Raw genomic sequence first — 22,571 nt, 5'->3', positions numbered from 1 at the left:
ATGCAGTCCATGGGTTTGTGCAATATCCTTTATTTATAAAGCATGGTCTTTGTTTTGGGTGCAACTTGGAGCTTTAGCTGTATACTCTTACATGTATGCACAATTGTGTTCTCTTCTGTCAGGTGCTAAATATATTTATGTGCTTCTGTTGTCCAAATACTTGATCTATATGATTATCTTTTCTATAGATATCTGCATTTGTTACCACATCACAGGATGTTTTTAGTATGGTAGCATATATATTGGATTATTCACGCAGCTCCTCCATACTCTCCTTTTTAACTGTGTGCTATATTGTTTTTATATTTTGATGGCCAATGTGTTATGTATATTTCAATAAAGTTTATTTTATATTGTCATGGTACATGACTTGTGCTATGTGTGTTTCATTTTCTGGATATACTAGTAGTCTTCACAGTCTGGTATAGGTATTGATATTTGCTTTATGATTTGTGTGGACGCATTATTGTTTGGCGCAAGCCAATGGTCTATACTCGTATAGGTATTCAAGACTTAATACTTGGTGGCAAAACCCTTGTTGGCAAGCACAGCAGTCAGATGGTTTTTGTAGTTGATGATGAGGTTTGCACACATGTTAGATGGAATTTTGCCCCACTCCTCTTTGCAGATCATCTGTAAATCATTACGATTTCGAGGCTGTCGCTTGGCAACTCGGATCTTCAGCTCCCTCCATAAGTTTTCGATGGGATTAAGGTCTGGAGACTGGCTAGGCCACTCCATGACCTTAATGTGCTTCTTTTTGAGCCACTCCTTTGTTGCCTTGGCTGTATGTTTCGGGTCATTGTCGTGCTGGAAGACCCAGCCACGAGCCATTTTTAATGTCCTGGTGGAGGGAAGGAGGTTGTCACTCAGGATTTGACGGTACATGGCTCCATCCATTCTCCCATTGATGCGGTGAAGTAGTCCTGTGCCCTTAGCAGAGAAACACCCCCAAAACATAAAGTTTCCACCTGCATGCTTGACAGTGGGGACGGTGTTCTTTGGGTCATAGGCAGCATTTCTCTTCCTCCAAACACGGCGAGTTGAGTTAATGCCAAAGAGCTCAATTTTAGTCTCATCTGACCACAGCACCTTCTCCCAATCACTCTCAGAATCATCCAGATGTTCATTTGCAAACTTCAGACGGGCCTGTACATGTGCCTTCTTGAGCAGGGGGACCTTGCGGGCACTGCAGGATTTTAATCCATTACGGCGTAATGTGTTACCAATGGTTTTCTTGGTGACTGTGGTCCCAGCTGCCTTGAGATCATTAACAAGTTCCCCCCGTGTAGTTATCGGCTGAGCTCTCACCATCCTCAGGATCAAGGATACCCCACGAGGTGAGATTTTGCATGAAGCCCCAGATCGATGTCGATTGACAGTCATTTTGTATGTCTTCCATTTTCTAACTATTGCACCAACAGCTGTCTCCTTCTCACCCAGCGTCTTACTTATGGTTTTGTAGCCCATTCCAGCCTTGTGCAGGTCTATGATCTTGTCCCTGACATCCTTAGAAAGCTCTTTGGTCTTGCCCATGTTGTAGAGGTTAGAGTCAGACTGATTAAGGCTATGTTCACACGGAGTATTTTGGGGGAGGAATATCTGCCTAAAAATTCCGTTTGGAACTTTGAGGCAGATATTCCTCTCCCTGCACGCCGATTTTCGCGGCAATTATCGCGCCGTTTTTTGCCCGCGGCCATTGAGCGCCGCGGGCATAAAACAGCGAGAAATATGCTGGGAGTTGTTGTTCTTATACCTCCTTATTTATTCCTCCCCCAGGAGTAAGCACACTTTCTCTCTGTGATGGTCACTTTACTAGAGGGGCAGATGGTCATTTTATCTGGGGGTGGGGGGACTGAGGCTGATGGTGGCTTTACTGGAGGGGGCTGATGGTCATTTTAATGGGGGGACGGAGGCTGATGGTGACTTTACTGGGGGGGGGGGCTGATGGACATTTTACTGTGAGTGGGGGGCTGATGGTCTTCGTGTGGTTTCCGCCTCTGACCTCCCATTGTTTGGTGCTTCTTTGTCTGCGGTTTTTGCATTTGCTTCAACGGCTTAAAAAAAATGTGGGCAAAAAACACAGCAAAAAAAAAAAAAGTCAAACAACGCTGTCAATTCAAAATCTGCCTCAAAATTCCTAAATTAATTTGGAGGCAGATTTTTAGTTTCTGCTTTACAAAAAAACGTTGTGTGAACATACCCTAAGGGCTTATTTACACGAACGTGATATACGTCCGTGCAATGTGCGTGATTTTCGCGCGTATCGTACGGGCCTATATTAGACTATATTAAATAATATTTGCAAGGAATCAAGATTAAAAAGCACCCCAGAACTTGTAAAGCTACTTCTCCCGATTACGCCAATACCCCATATGTGGTACTAAACTGCTGTTTGGACCCACGGCAGAGCTTAGAAGGGAAGGAGCGCCATTTGGATTTTGAAGCGCAGATTTTGCTGGATTGGTTTTCAGTTCCATGTCGCGTTTGCAACGCCCTGGAGTAAGCAAAACCGTGGAATCCCCCCAAAACTGACCCCATTTTGAAGACTACACCCCTCAAGGAATTGTTCTAGGGGTATAGTTAGCATTTTGACCCCACAGTTTTTTTGCTGAATTTAGTGGAATTAGGCCGTGAAAATGAAAATCTACTTTTTTCTGAAAAAACATAGAAATGTTTAATTTTTACAATGAATAAAGGAGAAAAATTACCCCAAAATTTGTAAAGCAATTTGTCCTGATTACAGCAATACCCCATATGCGGTAATAAACTGCTGTTTGGACCCACGGCAGGACTCAGAAGGGAAGGAACAATATTTGGCTTTTGGAGCTCAAATTTAGCTGGAATGGTTTTCGGGTGTCATGTCGCATATGCAAAGCCCCTGAGGTACCAAAACAGTGGAAACCTCCCAAAAGTCCCTTTAGGGGACTGGAACGAGCGATCATTAGGTTGCTGGTACAATACACTGCAATACTAATGTATTGCAGTATAATGTCATTTTACAGGCTCCTGTAACAGCGCGATCACTGTTCCTGTCCGTTAGTCCCGGGTTTCAGCTGTAATACACAGCGGACACCTGCTGAATATGGAGCGTGCACAGCGCATGAGCCCGCTCCATAAATAACCCCTCGCACCACGACATGCTATTAAGTCGTGGTGCGCCAAGGCGTTAATGCGCAGCGGATGGTGCAAAGTGAAAATTAACATTTTCCACTGATGTGCCATTTTAATGCACAATATATTGTGCCCAGTTTGTGCCACTGAAGACAAATACCTCATACAATGTTGAGCGGGTTCTCCCGGATATAAAATGTCATATATGTGGACGTAAGCTGCTGTTTGGGCACGCTGTGGGGCTCAGAAGGGAGGGAACGCCATTTGGCTTTTGGAGCGCAGATTTTGCTTGGTAACTGTTCTATTTGGGGTTTTGCTGGTATTTCAGTTATGATGTGGGGGTATATGTAATCTGTGCAGAGTACATCAGGGCATAATAAGAGGGTATAATAATGGGGTACATAAATAATAATTTGCAGATATGTGGCCGGTGTCGCACTGATAAATGGCGCCCGATCTTATCCGCTTTTGGAACACTCTGCACATTTTGCATTGCCATATTCTGAGAGCCAGAACTTTTTTATTTTTTCTCCAACGGAGCTGTGCGATGACTTATTTGTTGCGGGACAATCTGTAGTTTTCATTGGTACCATTTTAGGGTACATGCGATTTTTTAAAATCACTTTTTATTAGATTTTTTTGGAAGCAAAGTGACAAAGAAACATAAATTCTGACAATGTTTTTTGTATTTTTTTTTTACAGTATTCACCGTGCGGTATAAATGACATTTTACTTTATTCTGCAGGTCGGTACGATTACGGCGATACCATATGTATATAGGTTTTTTATGTTTTGTGGCGATTGCGTAATAAAATCACTTTGATAAAATTATTTATTTTCTGTGTCCCCATATTCTGAGAGCCATAACGTTTTTATTTTTCCGTCAAAAAAGCGGTGTAAGGGCTTGTTTTTTGCGGGACGGGTTGTAGTTTTTATTGGTACTATTTTGGGGTACATGCGACTTTTTGAGCACTTTTTATTCTATATTTTGGGAGGGTGTTCACCGTGCAGGAAAAATAATATTATAGTTTTGTAGTTCGGGTTGTTACGAACGCGGTGATACCAAATATGTGTACTTTTTTTTACATTTTCATTTTTTTCCTATAATAAAAGACTTATTATAGGAAAAAAAGCATTTTTTGTTTTTGTAACTTTTATAACTTGTTTTTACACTTTTATAAAACTTTTTTATTACTTTATTTTTTACTTGTTTTACTTGAAGCCTGGCAGCACTGATCGCTGCTATAATACATTACACTACCTAAGTAGTGTAACGTATTATAAACTGTCAGTATGACGCTGAGAGTCACACTGACAGGAAGCTTATGAGGACCAGCATCCGGCTGGTTCTCATAGGCTGCTGTGCATGGCAGACCCGGGGGCCGTTATATGGCCCCCGGTTCTGCCTTGTAACCGACTGCAGCACCAGCAATCGGTCCCCGGGAAAGTTTGTTGTAGCAACAAACTTTCCAGTTTGTTATAGCAACAAACTTTCCAGTTCGTTGCTACAACACACTTTCCCTGCGATCACATGACCGGGACCTGAACTAATCAGGTCCCGATCATAACTCCGGGACCAGAGGCAGGTGATAACAGCGCGATCCGGGTGTCAGCGCTACTCTGAGACACCCGGATCGCGCTTTTAACACCCACCGTGAATTCACGTCGGCACTGCACAGAGCCCAGCAAGTGCCGACGTGAATATACAGTGGGCGGTCGGGAAGCGGTTAAATAATTATAAACGCCAGAATCTCTATTTTTTGGTCACCTCATCTCCCACATAAAATGAAATAAAAAGTGATCAAAACGTTGCATGTACCCCAAAATGGTATCATTGAAAACGACAGCTTATCCCACAAAAAAATAAGCCCTCATACCACTTAAATCGACGGAAAAATAAACAAGTTATGGCTCTCAGAATTTGGCGACACAAAATAAATAAAAATGTTTACACTTAGGTTTTTACTTGTAAAAGTAGTAAAATATAGAAAAACGATATATATTTGGTATTGCCGTAATCGTATTGGCCCACAGAATAAAGTTAACATGTTGTTTTAATTGTACAGTGAATTCCGTAAAAACTAAGCGCAAAAACAATGGAGGAATCACTGTATTTTTCATTTTCTACCCCACAAATATTTTTTTCCCCGTTTCCTAGTACATTATATGACACAATAAATGGTGCTATGAAAAACTACAACTTGTCCAGCAAAAATCAAGCCCTCATAGAACTATATCGATGGAAAAATAAAAAAGTTATGGCTTTTGGAAGGTGGGGAGTAAAAAATGACAATGAAAATCTGAAAAATGGCTGCGGTAGGGAGGGGTTAACAGTTAGCCTTCTTCACTCTCCAGGAGAGAGAAGAAGACTAAAAAGTTAAAACAAAGCTTTTAATACCTTATCTGCCCAGATAAGGAAGCACACTAGCTTCTTATCTCTGGGCAGTAGGAAGGGAGGGAGAAGGAGGGTGGAGGTGTATACACACAGGGGGGGGGGGGGGCGGTTTATGGGGGAATAAGTGCGGACTGCTTCATTGTGAGCAGTGCTGCACTTTTAACTTTAATTTCATTAAAAAAAACACGTTTGCTTTATGAAACTAAGTTAAAGAGGTTTCGGCACTTGTAGAGAGAGCCGACACATAGATTAGTGCAGGGCTGCTCACACTGAAGCAGCACTGCACTCATTAAACCTGTTCCAGGCTGTCGACATCTATACAAGTACTAACTGCACGGGGCATCGGCAGTTAGAACGTATATAGGGGTATGGCAGTCATGAAGGGGTTAATGTTGCTTATTATAGCACTAATAAAGATTATTTTGTTATTTTATAATCTGTTTATGATAGGTAGTTGGGAAATAGGGCTTTCTTGCCCTCTGGCAATTAGATGTTAGTAATTCTTAGTTCATGTGCCAACTACCAGGGTCTTTTGATTGTTTTTTTTCTTGAAGGGAACCTGTCACATTAAAAATGCAGTCTGCTCTGGGGGCATTATGTTATTGAGAAGGAGGAACTGATCAGATTGATATATAGATTTGTTGGAAAAGATTCAGTAGAACTTGTATTTTATTGATCTAAATCTCTGCTCATTCTGTTCACATATTTATGCAGGGAAGATTGCCAATGACTGAGTGAGCACACCCAATGGAATCCTAATCCCAAAATGAACAGAGGTTTAGATTAATAAATTACACATTATACTGAATCTTTTCCCACAAATCGTTATATCAAGCTGCTCAGCTCACCCTGCTCTATCATATAATGCCTGCAGGTAATACTGCATTTTTTACGTGACAGGTTCCCTTTAAATATCTGATCCCCCTTCCCCTTGCGACCTGATACTCAAAGAGCACTGGTCTGCAATCTACTCCTTCTGCACATCAGGAGAAGATTCCCTTCACACTTTCATGCCAAAGGAGTTGTCAACATGGCGCACAGTGCTCTAGGAGCATAGTTGATATATAAATATCGGTGACAGCATATCTGTAAGACTATGGACCCTATAGCTTCATCACTGGTAAGAATTGGATACATTATCTCAGAAGACAGTATCAGACATGATGGGATTTGATATAGTGGCTCAGTAGACTGTATCACACACAATAGGCTTAAATACAGGGCCAGAGCAGAGAGTTTCACACATGATAGGCTTAGATATAGGGCTTCATTAATAAGTATACTTGTATTTGGCCTCAGGGGAAAATTTGCCATTTATGGGGCCCCAAGCAAAGTTATGTTTAGGGCACTAATCAAAGACACCTGCAGAGAGTGCTCCCTGTATATAGTGTCACCCACCCTGTATGGGGTCACACACAGTGCCCCTATATTGTCACCCTCCCTCTAAATAGGGCAACACACAGTCCCCCTGTAGATAGTGCCACAGACTGTGACACCTATAGGTAGTGCCACACACTGACCCCCAGTAGATAGTGCCACACACTGACCCCCCTGTAGATAGTGCCACACACCCATGATGCGTGTAATGTGACCATTGGATCCAACAATTTATAATGCAAAGTATATGGCACACAATTTTTTTACTGTTTTTTTTTAAATGCCTGACAAAATGAATTGATGGTGATCTTTATTTTCAATGGGCACCTTAGTTATGGCAAACACAAATTAAAGGAAACCTATGTGAACTTATATTTTCCTCCCATGAGAGTTGGTATCATTGAAGCAAATACACTGTATAGGGTTGGATGCAATTCTGAGAAAATAATGTCCTTTTTTGCTCAGAAATAGAGCTACTCCTGCCCTTTCACTCGAATTTGGCTGAGCAGAAATACCTGACACAAGTCATGGACAATAGTAGCACTGTTTCTGGGGGAAAAAAGCAAGCCTTTTTTATTTCTACCAATCCCTTTAGTAATGAACTGTAATTCTGTTGGAAATACATTTCAGCGAGAAGACATTATAAAATTAAAGCGAGAGGAGTTTAGGCCCAGAACTTATTTTTGTAGTCCCTTCTTCACATATTTGTAATATATTTTCTACAATGACACTAGAGCAGTGGAAAAGTTTTCATTCAATTACCATATTGTAAAGTCAATTCAGTGGTGGTTTACCTGTATCTTGTCGCTCTTGTTGCTGAAGCAGCCTGTAGATGTCTTGTCTGTTTGCTGGTTACGCAACATTTGCTCATTCAATTGTGAATATTTATTGGGCATTTCGGAGTCCAAATGGTAAGACAGATTGTGCAAAATGCAGGCACAATTCTCAACAGACTAAAATGAAGATAGAATACATCATTTTTAAATGATCTATGGAGAAGGAATTATTATTTATTAATGACATAATGAGATTAGATGCAATTATTACCTTGTCATCAGGGCAATTAGCAGCCACACACTGCTGGATATAATGCATAAGTGAGTCCACTAGCCCTGGAGTATTGCGCATGGCCTGACGCCCAACATCTGCAGAGCTGAGGTTCCTGAGGGAGCAAATAAAACATCAGTCTAGCATATTGGCAAATCTATAAAAAGCTAGTATGGAAACAGATATGTACACATAATGGATGTATGGATTGCGGATTTTCTGATGTACTGATTTAGTGCTAAACTCCATCCTCTTGTGTAAATTCACAAACAGAGGGATTGGTTCTCCCTCTGTATGTAATCAGTCAAGCATGTATGTTTATATGGCATCACTTCTATCCAGGGAACAAAGTATCAGGCATTACAAAATTCAACATGCTCAAGGTTTATTTCCCCAACAGTAGACATCAGGGAAAATTTGGGCTACCATACACATTAGACTATTGGCAAGATGTGGCAACTAGTACAGAAATACCTTATTTATCATGCATCGACTGTATCAGCACTGTATTCAACAATTCCAACATAACATCATACAGAATAATCCCGACAGTGTAATCAAACCCAACCACCCCTCCCTCAACCCCTGCACAGCCCACTGCCAGTATCCCACCCATCTCCCCTATACTTGTGGCTGTAATCTGCTCAATTCTGGTGACACCAACCCCGAGCAGTCCAACCATCTTCCGCATTGCCTTTCAAAGTTTTTCACATTACCCCTTTTAGAAAAAAATGTATACTCTATACACTATAATCAAAATGGTGTGGTTCAGCATTCCAACAATTTCCCTCTTCAATGACAGCTCAACATCTAACCATTGTTTAGATATACATTTTCTGGTTTGGTGCAGAATTTTAGCAATTGACAAACATTCCAGCTTGTTACCCTCAAATCCTCCAACATACCCCAGAAGTAGCACCCTTAGGTCTGCCAAAAGTTCCACGTCATAGACAGTTCTTATCAACTCCAAAATCTCCCTCATAGGCTCTTCAAAGCCCCGCATGTCCAGAACATATGAAAAACATCTGTTTTTTCTCCCGTACACCTGGGACATTTAGCATCGGATCTAATTCCCATCTTTTTCAGGACTCAAGTGTTCCTGTACACTATGTGTATCAAGAAAATTTGCAAAAATTCTCCTCTGTGCTACATTAATAGACAAGTGGCTGGATGACACTAAAATCTCTTCCCATTTGTTGTTTGGTTAAAGAACCTATATCATGTTCCCATTTTTCTCTAACAGGTTCCATAGGATCCCCCAGATGTTTTGGTAGCAAATTCTTGTAAGCCATCAAAATCAGCCCTTTGGATGTGTCTGCTCTAACCATATAGTCCAATATTCCCAGTGCATTAATTGTCAGATCTGCCGAAGCTACCTGTGCCTGTATAGCAAGCTGTATCTTCAAGTACTGGTAGAACATAGTGTGCTCCAAGTGAAACTGCTCTTTTAATTTCTAAAAGGACTTCAATGTGGTATCTTCATATAATGAACTCAATCTCGTTACACCTTTCATTTCCCAGCCTTGCATACCATCTAGTTGATATAATTGCCACAGAACCGGTGTCACGAAAGGTCTGTGGACCCACTGGGCTGTACCGCCTTGGCAGTAAAGCAGCTGGCCAACAGGGCGCAGGTGAATGTCTATAGTTCATATAGGTACCTGTGGCAGCTCAGATAGCAGCAAGGCAGGCTCGACTAGGACTAGGCAGCAGGTAGACGTCAGGCGAGGTGAAGCAGGTCAGATCGAGATCTGTAGGAAGTCTCTAAAGGTGGAGTCAGCCGATGGAACCTCGGAATAATTGGGCACCGGGAGAGGAATTTGTGGGTGCTGGCCGTAGACAATGAAGAACGGTGTATTCCTTGTAGACTCGCTGGTGTGATTATTGTAGGAGAATTCTGCCCATGGGAGCAACTGCACCCAGTCATCATGCTGCTTGGAAATGAAGTGGCGTAGGTAGTTCTCCAAGATCTGATTGATCCTCTCGACCTGACCATTGGACTGAGGATGGTAGGCTGATGAAAAGTCCAATTTTCCACCGAGGTGTCCGCAGAGGGCTCTCCAGAACTTCGAGGTAAACTGAACTCCCCGATCAGACACAATATGCTGTGGAAAGCCGTGCAGGCGGAAGATGTGCTGGATGAACAGCATTGCCAGCTGAGGAGCAGAAGGAAGACCGGTCAGAGGAACGATGTGGGCCATCTTGTCTACCACCACCCAGACAGCACTGCATCCAGGAGCGAGAGGCAGATCCGTAATAAAGTCCATAGCTATATGATGCCAGGGAGCACTGGGCACAGGCAATGGCTGGAGCAGACCAGCAGGTCTGGAGTGAGCGGACTTGTTGGCTGCACATTCAGAACAGGAAGAAACTAAGTCCATAATGTCCTTGGGCAGCGTGGGCCACCAGAAATGACGAGCAATCAGATCCCGGGTCTTACGGACCCCCCACGTGACCTGTCAGTCTAGAGGAGTGTCCCCAGCAGAGGATTCTTCCACCATCAGCCAGGCGCACAAAAGTCCTCCCTGGGGGAATGTCCCCAACTTGCAGGGGATTGACAGAGACAATGCAAGATGGATTAATAATGTTCTGTGGACTCTCTATGGTGTCTTCCATCTTGAAAGACCTGGACAAGGCATTGGCCCTCACATTCTTGTCGGCCGGGCGATAATGGAGCTCAAACTGGAATCTTGTAAAGAACAGTGACCACCTGGCCTGACGAGGGTTCAGTCATAGGGCCGTCTGGAGGTAGGTCAGATTCTTGTGGTCTGTAAAAATCAGGATCGGATGAGCTGCGCCCTAGTAGACGTCTCCATTCTTCCAGGGCCAATTTTATGGCCAGTAACTCCCGATCCCTAGTCGAGTAGTTGCGTTCTGCAGAAGAGAAGAGCTTAGAAAAATATCCACATACCCTTGACTTGCCCTATGGACCTCTCTGGAACAGGAGTGCACCAGCACCGACAGATTATGCGTCCACCTCCAACGAGAACTGCAGAGAGACATCCGGATGATGGAGGATAGAGGCTGACGTGAAGGCACTCTTCAGGCTATTGAATGCGGACTCTGCCTCGGGAGTCCACACCTTGGCATTCATACTCTTCTTAGTGAGGTTAGAGATGGGAGAAGTCAGTGAGGAGAACTTTGGAATAAACTGCCTGTAAAAATTAGCGAATCCCAGAAAGCGCTGTATGGCCCTCAAGCCTTGAGGATGTGGCCATTTCAGAACAGACTTTACCTTCTCAGGATCCATCTCGAGACCTCGATTCGAGACGATGTAGCCCAGGAAGGGTAGAGCATCTTTGTCAAACACGCACTTCTCCAGCTTGGCGTACAGACGATTCTCCCTTAACCAAAGCAGAACTTGACGGACATGTCTCTGGTGCGTTATAGGATCTGGAGAAAAAAATCAAGATGTCATCAAGGTAGACGACTACACATACATAGAGGAGGTCACGGAAAATGTAATTCACAAACTCCTGGAAGACCGCGGGAGTATTACACAGGCCGAAGGGCATTACTCATAGTGTCCATCACGGGTGTTAATTGCAGTCTTCCATTCATCACCCTGGCGAATCCGGACTAGGTTGTAAGCCCCACGCAGGTCTAGTTTAGAAAAAATCCTGGCACCACGTATACGATCAAACAGGTCAGAGATCAGTGGCAACGGATATTTATTCTTCACCGTGATCTGGTTGAGAAGAGAGCCATCTTTCTTTTTGACAAAGAAGAACCCGGCTCCTGCCGGGGGAGGAAGACTTTCATATGAAGCCCCTCTCAGAGTTCTCTTTCACATAGGCGGACATGGCCATAGTCTCTGGCAAGGAGAGAGGATATACCCTACCACGGGAAACTGATGCACCAGGAAACAGCCCGATAGAACAGTCATATGCCCAAAGTGGAGACAATGTCTCCGCCTCACTCTTGCTGAAGACGTCTGAAAATGCTGCATAATGACTCGGCAATCCTGCCAATGACCGAGGCAGGGAAGGCTGAGCCGACCGAATCTGCACCAGGCAACAACCTTGACACTTAGGGCCCCACTGGAGAACCTCTCCAGAATTCCAGTCCAGAACTGGGGCATGCAGTCGGAGCCAAGGCAGACCCAGCAACACAGTGTTAACAGCTTTGGATAGCAAATAGAAAGGCAGAAGTTTGGAGTGAAGAGCTCCCACTTGGAGCCTCAGTGGCTTGGTGACAGCTATAACTGGGTCTGGCAGAGGTAGTCCATTCACTGAAGCAACTGTGAATGGGTTCTCCAGAGGGGTGGTGGGTAATTGCAGAAGATCCACCAGGTCTCTACAGATGAAATTAGCAGCGGATCCAGAGTCCAGATACGCAGAGACCTGATGTGTTCTCTCACCGGACACTATGGTCACAGGTGAACAAACTAGATGGAAGTCCATTATTACCCAAGGTTGCCACTCCTAGAAACCCTAGGTGTTGGGATCTTTGGGGGCACAGGCGCACAAGATGGCCACCGAGGCTACAATAAAGACAGAGTCCAGATGTGCGTCTGCATTGCTTCTCCTGGGTGGATAACTTCCACTGGTCCCTTATCACAGACACCTTTGGAGGATTGACATCTGAGGACAGCAGGAGTTGCTGTAAAGTAGGAGCCAAACTGGGAAGGGCTCCCTCTCGTCGAACCTCTTGGAGGCGTTCTTGGATCCGTATATCAATCCGGGCAGACAGAAGGATGAGGTCGTCCAGGGTAGACGGCAGATCTCTGGCGGCAACTTCGTCCTTAAATCTAGAAGCCAGTCCATGCCAGAATGCAGCCACCAGAGCATCATTGTTCCATAACAGCTCTCCCACCAGGGTGCGGAATAGGATGGCGTACTCACTCACGGAGGTGTCTCCTTGGCGTAGGTTAATCAAAGATGCCGCAGCAGATGAGACTCATCCAGGCTCCTCAAACACCATGTGAAAAGTCCGGAGGAAGGCTTGGAAGTCACGGGTCTCTGGACCTTGTCTCTCCCAGATATGGTTCGCCCATGCAAGAGCCTTGCCGGTGAGGATCGAAATAATGAAAGCGACCCTTGCGCCATCAGACGAAAATGTCCTACTATACAGGCTGAAGTGGATCTGACATTGATTAAGAAATCCACGACAGGTACTTGCTTCTCCATCATAGCGGTCAGGAAGTGGCAAAGAAAGGCGCCGGTCAACACTGCCAGGAGGTGTAGTAGGAAGAACAACAGCTTGTGCCTCCTACCGACGTGCAAGAATGTTTAACGCCTGGAGGAGTTGGTCCTGTCGAGACCGGAGGTCCAGCATATCCTGTGATGTCGTCATGGTCTTGAATCAGACAGCAGAGTCCATGGCCTGAGCGTACTGTCACAAAGGGTCTGTGGACCCACTGGGCCGTACCGCTTTGGCAGTAAGGCAGCTGGTCAACAGGGCGCAGGTGAATGTCTATAGTTCGTATAGGTACCTGTGGCAGCTCAGACGGCAGCAAGGCAGGCTCGGCTAGGACTAGGCAGCAGGTAGACGTCAGGCGAGGAGAAGCAGGTCAGACGTGGATACAGCACAACACGACTTTGGCACAGCACAGTGCTCGACCAGGATGGTATGGAATGCTAGGGACAGGAACAGGAACTGGCACAGGAAGTGGAACAGGTACAGGTAACACAATAGGAGGCGATCACATAGACAAACTAGGGAACAACAACAACAATGCTCAGGCATCGAAGCAGGGTGCTGGACCAATCTTATAGTCCAGGGTACTCACGGGTCAAAGTTCGGCAAAAGGTCCTTTAAGAGCGGGCACGAGCGTGCGCGCGCACTCTACGGGATCCGGCTGGGGTGAGTGGACGCAAGCGCTGCCGTCTCCTGAGGAGGAGGCTGGGGCCAGTGCTTGCCGACTCGTGGCTGCGGCTGTCAGGAGGGGACCGGAGCTGACAGCCCGCACCCACGGACATTACAACCGGCTTATGCAAAATCGGAGCATATTTAGTATATTCCCCTACTCCCAGTGTCTATTTGTATTGCCAGCACACTTTATGTATTAGAAGTAACGACTGTTTAGTACACGCAGATCTTTTGTAGGTATTAGTTTCCAGCCCCTACAGTGGATTAATCCCTCCCCCCAGATATGACAATATCCGTGCACTGGATTCCCATTTGTCCTTGCCCTCCCATCCTTCAAAATGCTGGCACTGGGCCACCAAATAATATATCCAGGAATTCGGTAAAGCCACACCCCTTCATCTTTTGGCAATTGTAATTTCTCCAATTTTATTCTAGGCAGCCCCCGTTTATATACCAAATACCGAAAGAGATTATGTACTCTTCTAAACCAGTGTTTGGGAATCCGCACCGGAGAGTTGTGGATAATGTATAGCACATGGGGCATAAGAATCATATTTATTAAGTTAGTTCTCCCCAAAGCTGAGAGAGGGAGTCTGTTCCACGTCTCCACCTTAGCATTAACCTTAGGTAATAGTGCTATTACATTGAGGGCCATATAGTCTGTGACATTAGCTGTCACTTTGACCCCTAAGTATTTAAACTCTGATAATACCGGAATAAGGGACCCATCTCCAGTGACTGCGATATTAACCGGTTCGATAGGCATGATAGACGATTTAATCCAGTTTATAGACAAGCCGGGAAAACACCTTTTAATCTTTTCCAGGAGTAATGGAAGAGTATTTTCAGTATCCGTCATAAATAACAATATAACGTCAGCATAGAAAAATATTTTCTCTTCCACCGTACCATATTTTAGACCTTTTACGAGTTTGTGTTGTTGTATTGCACATGCTATAGGTTCCACTGCAAAAAATAATGGCGACAATAGACAGCCCTGACGCGTTACCCTAGACAGACAATGTCCCATTCGCCCTTATTCTAGCCGTTGGAGCCGCGTATAGCAGCCGAACCCACTTCACAAAGTTAGGGCCGAATCCCTTCTTACCCATGACATTCCATAAAAACCCCCATTCTACACAATCAAATGCCTTTGCGGCATCCATTGTCAATACAGCCCTCCCCACACCACCAGTAGGTTAAGGAACAGCCTTCTAAGATTTATAGCTGTCGACTTTGATGGCATGAAACCCGATGGGTCGTCATATACAACCAAATGTACCACCCTATTTAGTCGTTGTGCTAATAACTTCACCAGGATTTTAATATCCAATGCCAGCTGAGATATCGGTCTGTAAGATTCCGGTAATTAGATATCTTTCCCTTCCTTCGTCTGGGCCCCATGGCAAAGTTTGGACTGCCCCCCCCCACCACAAACCCCCTCCCGACAATGAACATTTATCAGTTCTGTGTGCAATGTAAAAATACAGCTAGGCCGCCAAGTGTACTCTTATTAAGCTTTAGTTACAGGGTTGCGAAAATTATTACAGACACTGATATTTTAGCATTTTGTATCACTTAATTCTTTTATTTCATTGTCATAATAGTTTATAAAAAAAAAAAACTTGCCTTAAACTCAAAGCACCGGGACAGGGAGGACTTGTACCCATCTGTTCTTGCTGACTTTTAAAGTGTAAAGGGGAGGGGTGAGTATAGCCTCTTTTGTTATGTTACAGCATGCATCCCCCCTCCCTCCCTATTTTATGAGATCCCATTTATATAGATCTACGGTAGATCTATATTAACCTCATAATGACACCGCCAATCCTCATTCTTTAACCCCTTCCCAACATATAACATACAGTTACATCATAGCCTGGTAGGGGAAGTATGGAGCGGGCTTACGGAGTGAACTCGATGCTGGTGTCGGCTGTATGTTGCAGCCGACACTTCAGAGTAACTAGCGGCATCGTGCTCGAGCGTGATCCTGCTAGTTTAACTCGTTAAATGCCGCGGTCAATACCGACCGCAGCATTTAAATCGTTAGAAAGAGGGGGCGGCCCCGTCTAACAGCTCATCGCACCCCCCGCTACGCAATCGCGGGCAGGGGGAGGCGATGGTTGCTATGGCTGCCTGGGGGCCTAATGAAGATCCTCAGGTCCGCCATCTTTGTACACCTATTAAGCCCTGCCTCCGGTAGGGCTTAATAGAAGCCTGTCAGAATCACGATATACTGCAATACATTAGTATTGCAGTATATCGTGCAAGCGATCTAACGATCGCTGGTTGAAGTCCCCTAGGGGGACTAATAAAAAAAAGTAAAAATTAGTTAAAGTTTTTTTTTGTGTAAAAAAAAAATAAAAAATATTAAAAGTTCAAAAAAAAACCCTTTTCCAATTTTTCCCCTAGCGCATAGTAAAAAATTAAATAAACATAATTGGTATCGCCGCGTCCGTAAAAGTCTGAACTATTACAATATATTACAATATATTTAACCCGCACGGTGAACGCCGTAAAAAATAAGCCTTCATACCACTTAATCGACGGAAAAATAAAAAAGTTATGGCTCTTGGAATTTGGCGACACAAAATAAATTTTCTTTTTTACACTTACGGTTTTACTTGTAAAAGTAGTAAAATATAGAAAAAAACTATATATATTTAGTATCGCCGTAATTGATTTACCCGCAGAATAAAGTTAACATGTTGTTTTAATTGCACAGCGAATTCCGTAAAAACGGCGCGCAAAAAAACATTGAGGAATCGCTGTTTTATTCATTTTCTACCCCACAAATAATTTTTTCCCCGTTTTCTAGTACATTATACAGAAAAATAAATGGTGCTACGAACTACAACTCGTCCCGCAAAAATCAAGCCCTCATAGTACTATATCGACGGAAAAATAAAGACGTTATGGCTTCTGGAAGATGGGGAGGAAAAAACTAAAATGAAAATCTGAAAGTTGTTTACGACAGGAAACGGTTTAATTTTAGTTTTTTCCTCCCCGCCTTCCAAAAGCCATAACTTTTTAATTTTTTCATTGAAATAGCCGTATGAGGGCTTGTTTTTTGCGGGACAAGTTGTAGTTTTCAGGGTGCTATTTATTGTACCGCATAATGTATTGGAAAGCTGAAAAACTATTATTTGTGGGGTGAAATAGGCAAAAAACTGCGATTACGCAATTTTTGGGGGGTTTTGCTCTTACGGCGTACATCAGGTCGTAAAAACGACGACATGTTCACCTTATTCTACGGGTTAATACAATTACGGCGATACAAGTTTATATATCTTTTTTAATGTTTTACAACTCTTTTTGATCACTTTTTATTCCATTTTTTTTGGAGTTAAGGTGACGAAAAAAAAGCTATTTGCGTGTTTTTTATATATATATATATATATATTACAGCGCTGACTGAGCGGGTTAAACAATGCTATATTGTGATAGTTTGGACTTTTACAGATGTGGCAAAAATTTGGTACAAGGGTTGTTTTTTTTTAACTTTCAATTTTTTATTTTTTTAAACATTAAAAATAAAAACCTTTATTGAACTATGTTTCACTGGAACAGTTCAGGACAGGGTGGGCGAATGCCACAGTAGATAGAAAGCAGGGTAACTACACCTGTAAGGCCAATGCCCCGTGTTATACTACAAATGTGACTACAACCGAAGGGACTTGGAAAAAAAGGACCACATGGAGGGACTGTGTACCTTCACATAGACAAAACAGCCAACATTAGCATACAAGAAGAGACGCCGGGGCTGTTGCTTTGTTGTTATGAACCAGATTTACAGTATCTACAGAAATATACAACCAGTAAAAATAGAAACAAAATGATAAATAAGACTTATGAAAGATGCAACAAGGAGAGGCTCAACTCTACGATTGTAATAAAAGAAACTGATGGGATGATATTATGTATGAATAATAGCGAAATAAGAAATAGAATATATTTTGTATTCTTGATAACAATTTTAAGAGATAGTTTTAAGCCACATATAACAATACAAAGTCTGGAAAGAATCCCACACACTTGTAAGAGCGCTGTAACCCAACAGCAGAAAAAGAATGTACACTTCAATATTTCCTTCCCTGAATCCCCCAGCTGTCATAGACAAAAAAGAGAATGGTATGACACGCTATTAGGAGGGGTAGGAACGGGATTAGGGGTATTGAATGGTATACAGTTAGAAACAGTTATGAACAAATTAAACTCAGTGGGAGATGACACATCTACTGCATTAAGGATAGGTGCGTCATGGTTACCTACTACCTTTGACTTACAGCAAAAAGGGTTAGCTATAGATGAACTGTTTCTAAATGTTTTTAATGAAAGTATGCTAACCGAATATAGAACATTACAGAATATATCAACTTTTGTAAATTGGACAGTATGTACGCTTAAAACGATGTGGCAACAAGAACAGATGAATAATTTTAAGAATAAATTGTTTAGTAGTCATGTTAGGCAATGGACAGACATTCTGCCCATAGGAAAGAGAAATGATACGTGGTTATTGTTACAGCCTGAGTATACTGAGTGTACACCTAAATGGTGTGCAGGAAGACTAATAGCATTTAATGTGAAAAATCCTACTCTATTATGCAAATTTATTGTTATGCCAATGGTAATGATTGATCCAGTGACATTATTAGGACAATATTGGATGCCGGAAATGAATGGAACACACATAGATTCTCAAAATAAGACAAGGAATATAGATTTGTGCCAGTTAAAAGAGCAAGGATATGTATGTAATCAACAGTCAGGGATATATGAACCCTGTCTAATGCAGCACCAGGATAATGTATTCGCACTCACTATAATCCCAGAAGCTAACCTACAGGTTTATATTGAAGTAGGTCCACAGCATGTATGTTTAATAACTAACAACAAGCAGACCCTTAGCCAGTTTAACCCCTTCAGGACTGAGCCTGTTTTGGCCTTCGGGACGAAGCCGATTTTTCAAATCTGACATGTGTCACTTTATGTGGTAATAACTCCGGAATGCTTTTACCTATCCAAGCGATTCTGAGATTCTTTTCTCGTGACATATTGTACTTTATGTTAGTGAAAAAATTTGGTTGATAAATTCAATATTTATTTGTAAAAAACACCAAGATTTGGAGAAAATTTGCAAAAATTAGCATTTTTCTCAATTTAAATGTATCTGCTTGTAAAACAGATAGTAATACCACACAAAATAGTTACTAGTTAACATCACCCATATGTCTACTTTATGTTGGCGTCGTTTTTTTAACATTCTTTTATTTTTTTAGGACGTTACAAGGCTTAGATCTTTAGCAGCGATTTCTCATATTTTCAAGAAAATTTCAAAAGGCGATTTTTACAAGGACCAATTCAGTTCTGAAGTGGCATTGAGGGCCTTATATATTAGAAAGTCCCCATAAATCACCCCATTTTGAAAACTGCACCCCTCAAAGTATTCAAAACAGCATTCAGAAAGTGTATTAACCCTTTAGGCGTTTCACAGGAATTAAAGCAAAGTAGAGGTGAAAGTTACAAATTTCATTTTTTTTTTACAAAATTCATTTGTAATACATTTTTTTCTATACCACAGGAGGTTTTACCCGAGAAATGTAACTTATTATTTATTGCCCAGTTTCTGCAGTTTTTAGAAATACCCCACATGTGGCCCTAGTGCGGTCATGAACTGAAACACCGGCCTCAGAAGCAAAGGAGCACCTAGTGGATTTTGGGGCCTCCTTTTTTTTAGCATATATTTTAGGTACCATGTCAGGTTTGAAGAGGTCTTGTGGGGCCAAAACAATAAAGACCCCCAAAAGTGACCTCATTTTGGAAACTACACCCCTCAGGGAATTTATCTAGGGGTATAATTAGCATTTTGAACCCACAGTTTTTTTGCTAAATTTATTTGAATTAGTTTGTGAAGGTGAAAATCTACTTTTTTTCTGAAAAAACGTAGAAATTTGTAATTTTTTCAAGGAATAAAAGAGAAAAAACACCCCAACATATGTAAAGCAATTTCTCCTGATTATAGCAATACCCCATATGTGGTAATAAACTGCTGTTTGGACCCACAGCAGGACTCAGAAGGGAAGGAGCACCATTTGGATTTTGAAATTCTGATTTTGCTGGTATAGTTTTCAGTGCCATGTCGCGTTTGAATTGCACTGGAGGGAACAAAATAGTGGAAACCCCCGGAAAGTGACCCCATTTTGGAAACTACACTCATCAAGGAATTTTTCTAGGGGTAAAGTTAGCATTTTGACCCCACGGTTGTTTTGCTGAATTCATTGGAATTATTCTGTAAAGGTAAAAATCTACTTTTTTTCTGAAAAAAGGTAGCCATTTTTAATTTTTACAAGTAATAAAGGCGAAAAAGCACCCCAACATTTGTAAAACCATTTCTCCCGATTACGTAAATACGCCATATGTGGTAATAAAGTGCTGTTTGGACCCACAGCGGGGCTTAGAAGGGAAGGAGCGCTATTTGGCTTTTGGAGCTCAAATTTAGCTGAAATGGTTTTTGGGTGCCATGTAGAATTTGCAAAGCCCCTGAGAGGCCAAAACAGTGGAAACCCCCCAAAAGTGGAAATTACACCACTTAAAGAATCTATCTAGGGATATAGTGGGAATTTAGACCCCACAAGTCTTTTGCAGGATTTATTAGAATTGGGCCATGAAAAATTAATATCAACATTTCTTCCACTAAAATGTTGCATTTTTTTCAATTTTACAAAGGATAAAGGGGGTAAAAGCACCCCAACATTTGTAAAGCAATTTCTCCCGAGTACGGCAATACCGCACATGTGGTCATAAATGGTTTTTCATTAGAAAGTAATTAACCCTTTCTGGACTGATCCATTTTTTTCTTTTCCTTTTTAGTTTTTTCCTCCCCGCGTTCCAAGAGCCACAACTTTTTTATTTTTCAGTCAATAGAGCGGTATGAGGGCTTATTTATTGAGGGACAAGCGGTCGTTTTTATTGGTACCATTTTTTGGTACATACAACTTTTTGAGCACTTTTTATTACATTTTTAGCTAGAGCCAAGGTGACCAAAAAAACAGCGATTTTGCAGTTTTAAATTCTTTATTTTTCACGTGAGACGCTCCATACATCACCCCCCACACTAAGACATGCTATGTCGTGGTGCGCGAAGGGGTTAATGCGCAGCGCATGGTGCGGAGTGAAAATTACAATTTTCCACTCATATGCCATTTTAGTGCACTACATGTTATGCCCAGTTTGTGCCACTGAAGACAAATACCTCATAAAATATTAACCGGGTTCTCCCGGGTATGGCGATGCCATATCTGTGGACGTAAACTGGTGTTTGGGCACGCTGCAGGGCTCAGAAGGGAGGGACGCCATTTGGCTTTTGGGGCACAGATGTAGCTTGGTAGTTGTTCTGTTTGGGGTTTTACTGGTGTTTCAGTTTGTAATGTGGGGGCATATGTTATCTGTGCGGGGTACATCAGGGTACATGTTATCTGTGCGGAGTACATCAGGGTACATGTTATCTGTGCGGGGTACATCAGGGTATAATAAGAGGGTATAATAATGCAGTAAATAAATAATAATCCGCAGATATGTGGCCGGTGTCGCACTGATAAATGGCGCCCAATCTTATCTGCTTTTGGACACTCTGCACATTTTGCATCGCCATATTCTGGGAGCCAGAACTGTTTTATTTTTTCTCCACCGGAGCCGTGTGAGGGTTTATTCTTTGCGGGACAATCTGTAGGTTTTCATTGGTACCATTTTGGGGTACCAGAAATTTTTTGGATCACGTTTTATTCCATTTTTTGGCAAGCAAGGTGACCAAAAACCATCAATTCTGACAATGTTTTTTATTCTTTTTTTTATGGCGTTCACCCTGGGCTATAAATGACCATTTTACTTTATTCTGCGGGTCGGTACGATTACGGCGATACCAGATGTATATAATTTTTTTATGTTTTGCAGCGTTTGTGTAATAAAATCCCTTATTTATAAAATAAATACATTTTTGTGTCACCGTATTCTGAGAGCCATAACGTTTTTAGTTTTCAGTCAAAAAAGCGCTGTAAGGGCTTGTTTTTTGCGGGACGGGATGTAGTTTGTATTGGTACCATTTTGGCGTACGTGCGACTTTTTGATCACTTTTTATTGTATATTTTGGGAGGGTTGGTAACCAAAAAATTGTGATTCGGGCACTGTTTTTTGTTTATTTTTTTTGCGGTGTTCACCGTGCGGAAAAAATAATATTACAGTTTTATAGTTGGGGTCGTTACGAACGCGGCGATACCAAATATGTGTACTTTTTTTAACGTGTTAATTTTTTTCCTATAATAAAAGACTTATTATAGGAAAAAAAGCATTCTTTGTTTATGTCACTTCTAACTTTTATTTTTACACTTTTTAAAAACATTTTTATTATCTTTTTTTTACTTTTTTTACTTGTCCCACTAGGGGACACTTAGACTGGCAGCTCTGATCGCTGCTGGAACACATTACACTACACACGTAGTGTAATGTGTTCTAACTGTCATTGTGACGTAACCGTCACACTGACAGGAAGCAGAGGAGGAACGGCCGGAGGCTGATCCTCCGAGGCTTCCGTACATGGCAACCCGGAGGTCATTGTCTGGCCTCTGGTTGCCATGATAAGGATCGCCAGCCCCCGCAAATACATGTGGGGGGCTGCCGATCCGCTGTAAATCTCTTCGATGTGGTGATCGCAATCGACCACCGCATCGAAGGGGTTAATTGCCGATTTCAGCGGCGACAGGCCGCTGATCGGCAACGGGGAGAGCAGGGCTGACACCCTGCACAGTTAACCGCCGCTGCGGTGTAGCGCCGC

At 42.5% G+C, this 22,571-nt stretch overlaps 1 protein-coding gene across 1 annotated transcript in view; it reads right to left on the bottom strand.

Annotated features, from left to right (window-relative positions):
- PKP1 (plakophilin 1) overlaps positions 1 to 22,571 on the bottom strand; it is a 443,197-nt gene that overhangs the window by 92,231 nt on the left and 328,395 nt on the right. The window contains exons 7-8 of the mRNA XM_075850634.1: positions 7,934 to 8,048; positions 7,681 to 7,839 (exon numbers count right to left, since the gene is read on the bottom strand). Coding sequence (XP_075706749.1) covers positions 7,681 to 7,839; positions 7,934 to 8,048 — 274 coding nt within the window. The remainder of the gene's footprint in view (positions 1 to 7,680; positions 7,840 to 7,933; positions 8,049 to 22,571) is intronic.

Source organism: Rhinoderma darwinii, chromosome 2, assembly GCF_050947455.1.
Source record: "Rhinoderma darwinii isolate aRhiDar2 chromosome 2, aRhiDar2.hap1, whole genome shotgun sequence".
Lineage (NCBI taxonomy): Eukaryota > Metazoa > Chordata > Amphibia > Anura > Rhinodermatidae > Rhinoderma > Rhinoderma darwinii.
This window is presented reverse-complemented; position numbering and strand designations above follow the sequence as displayed.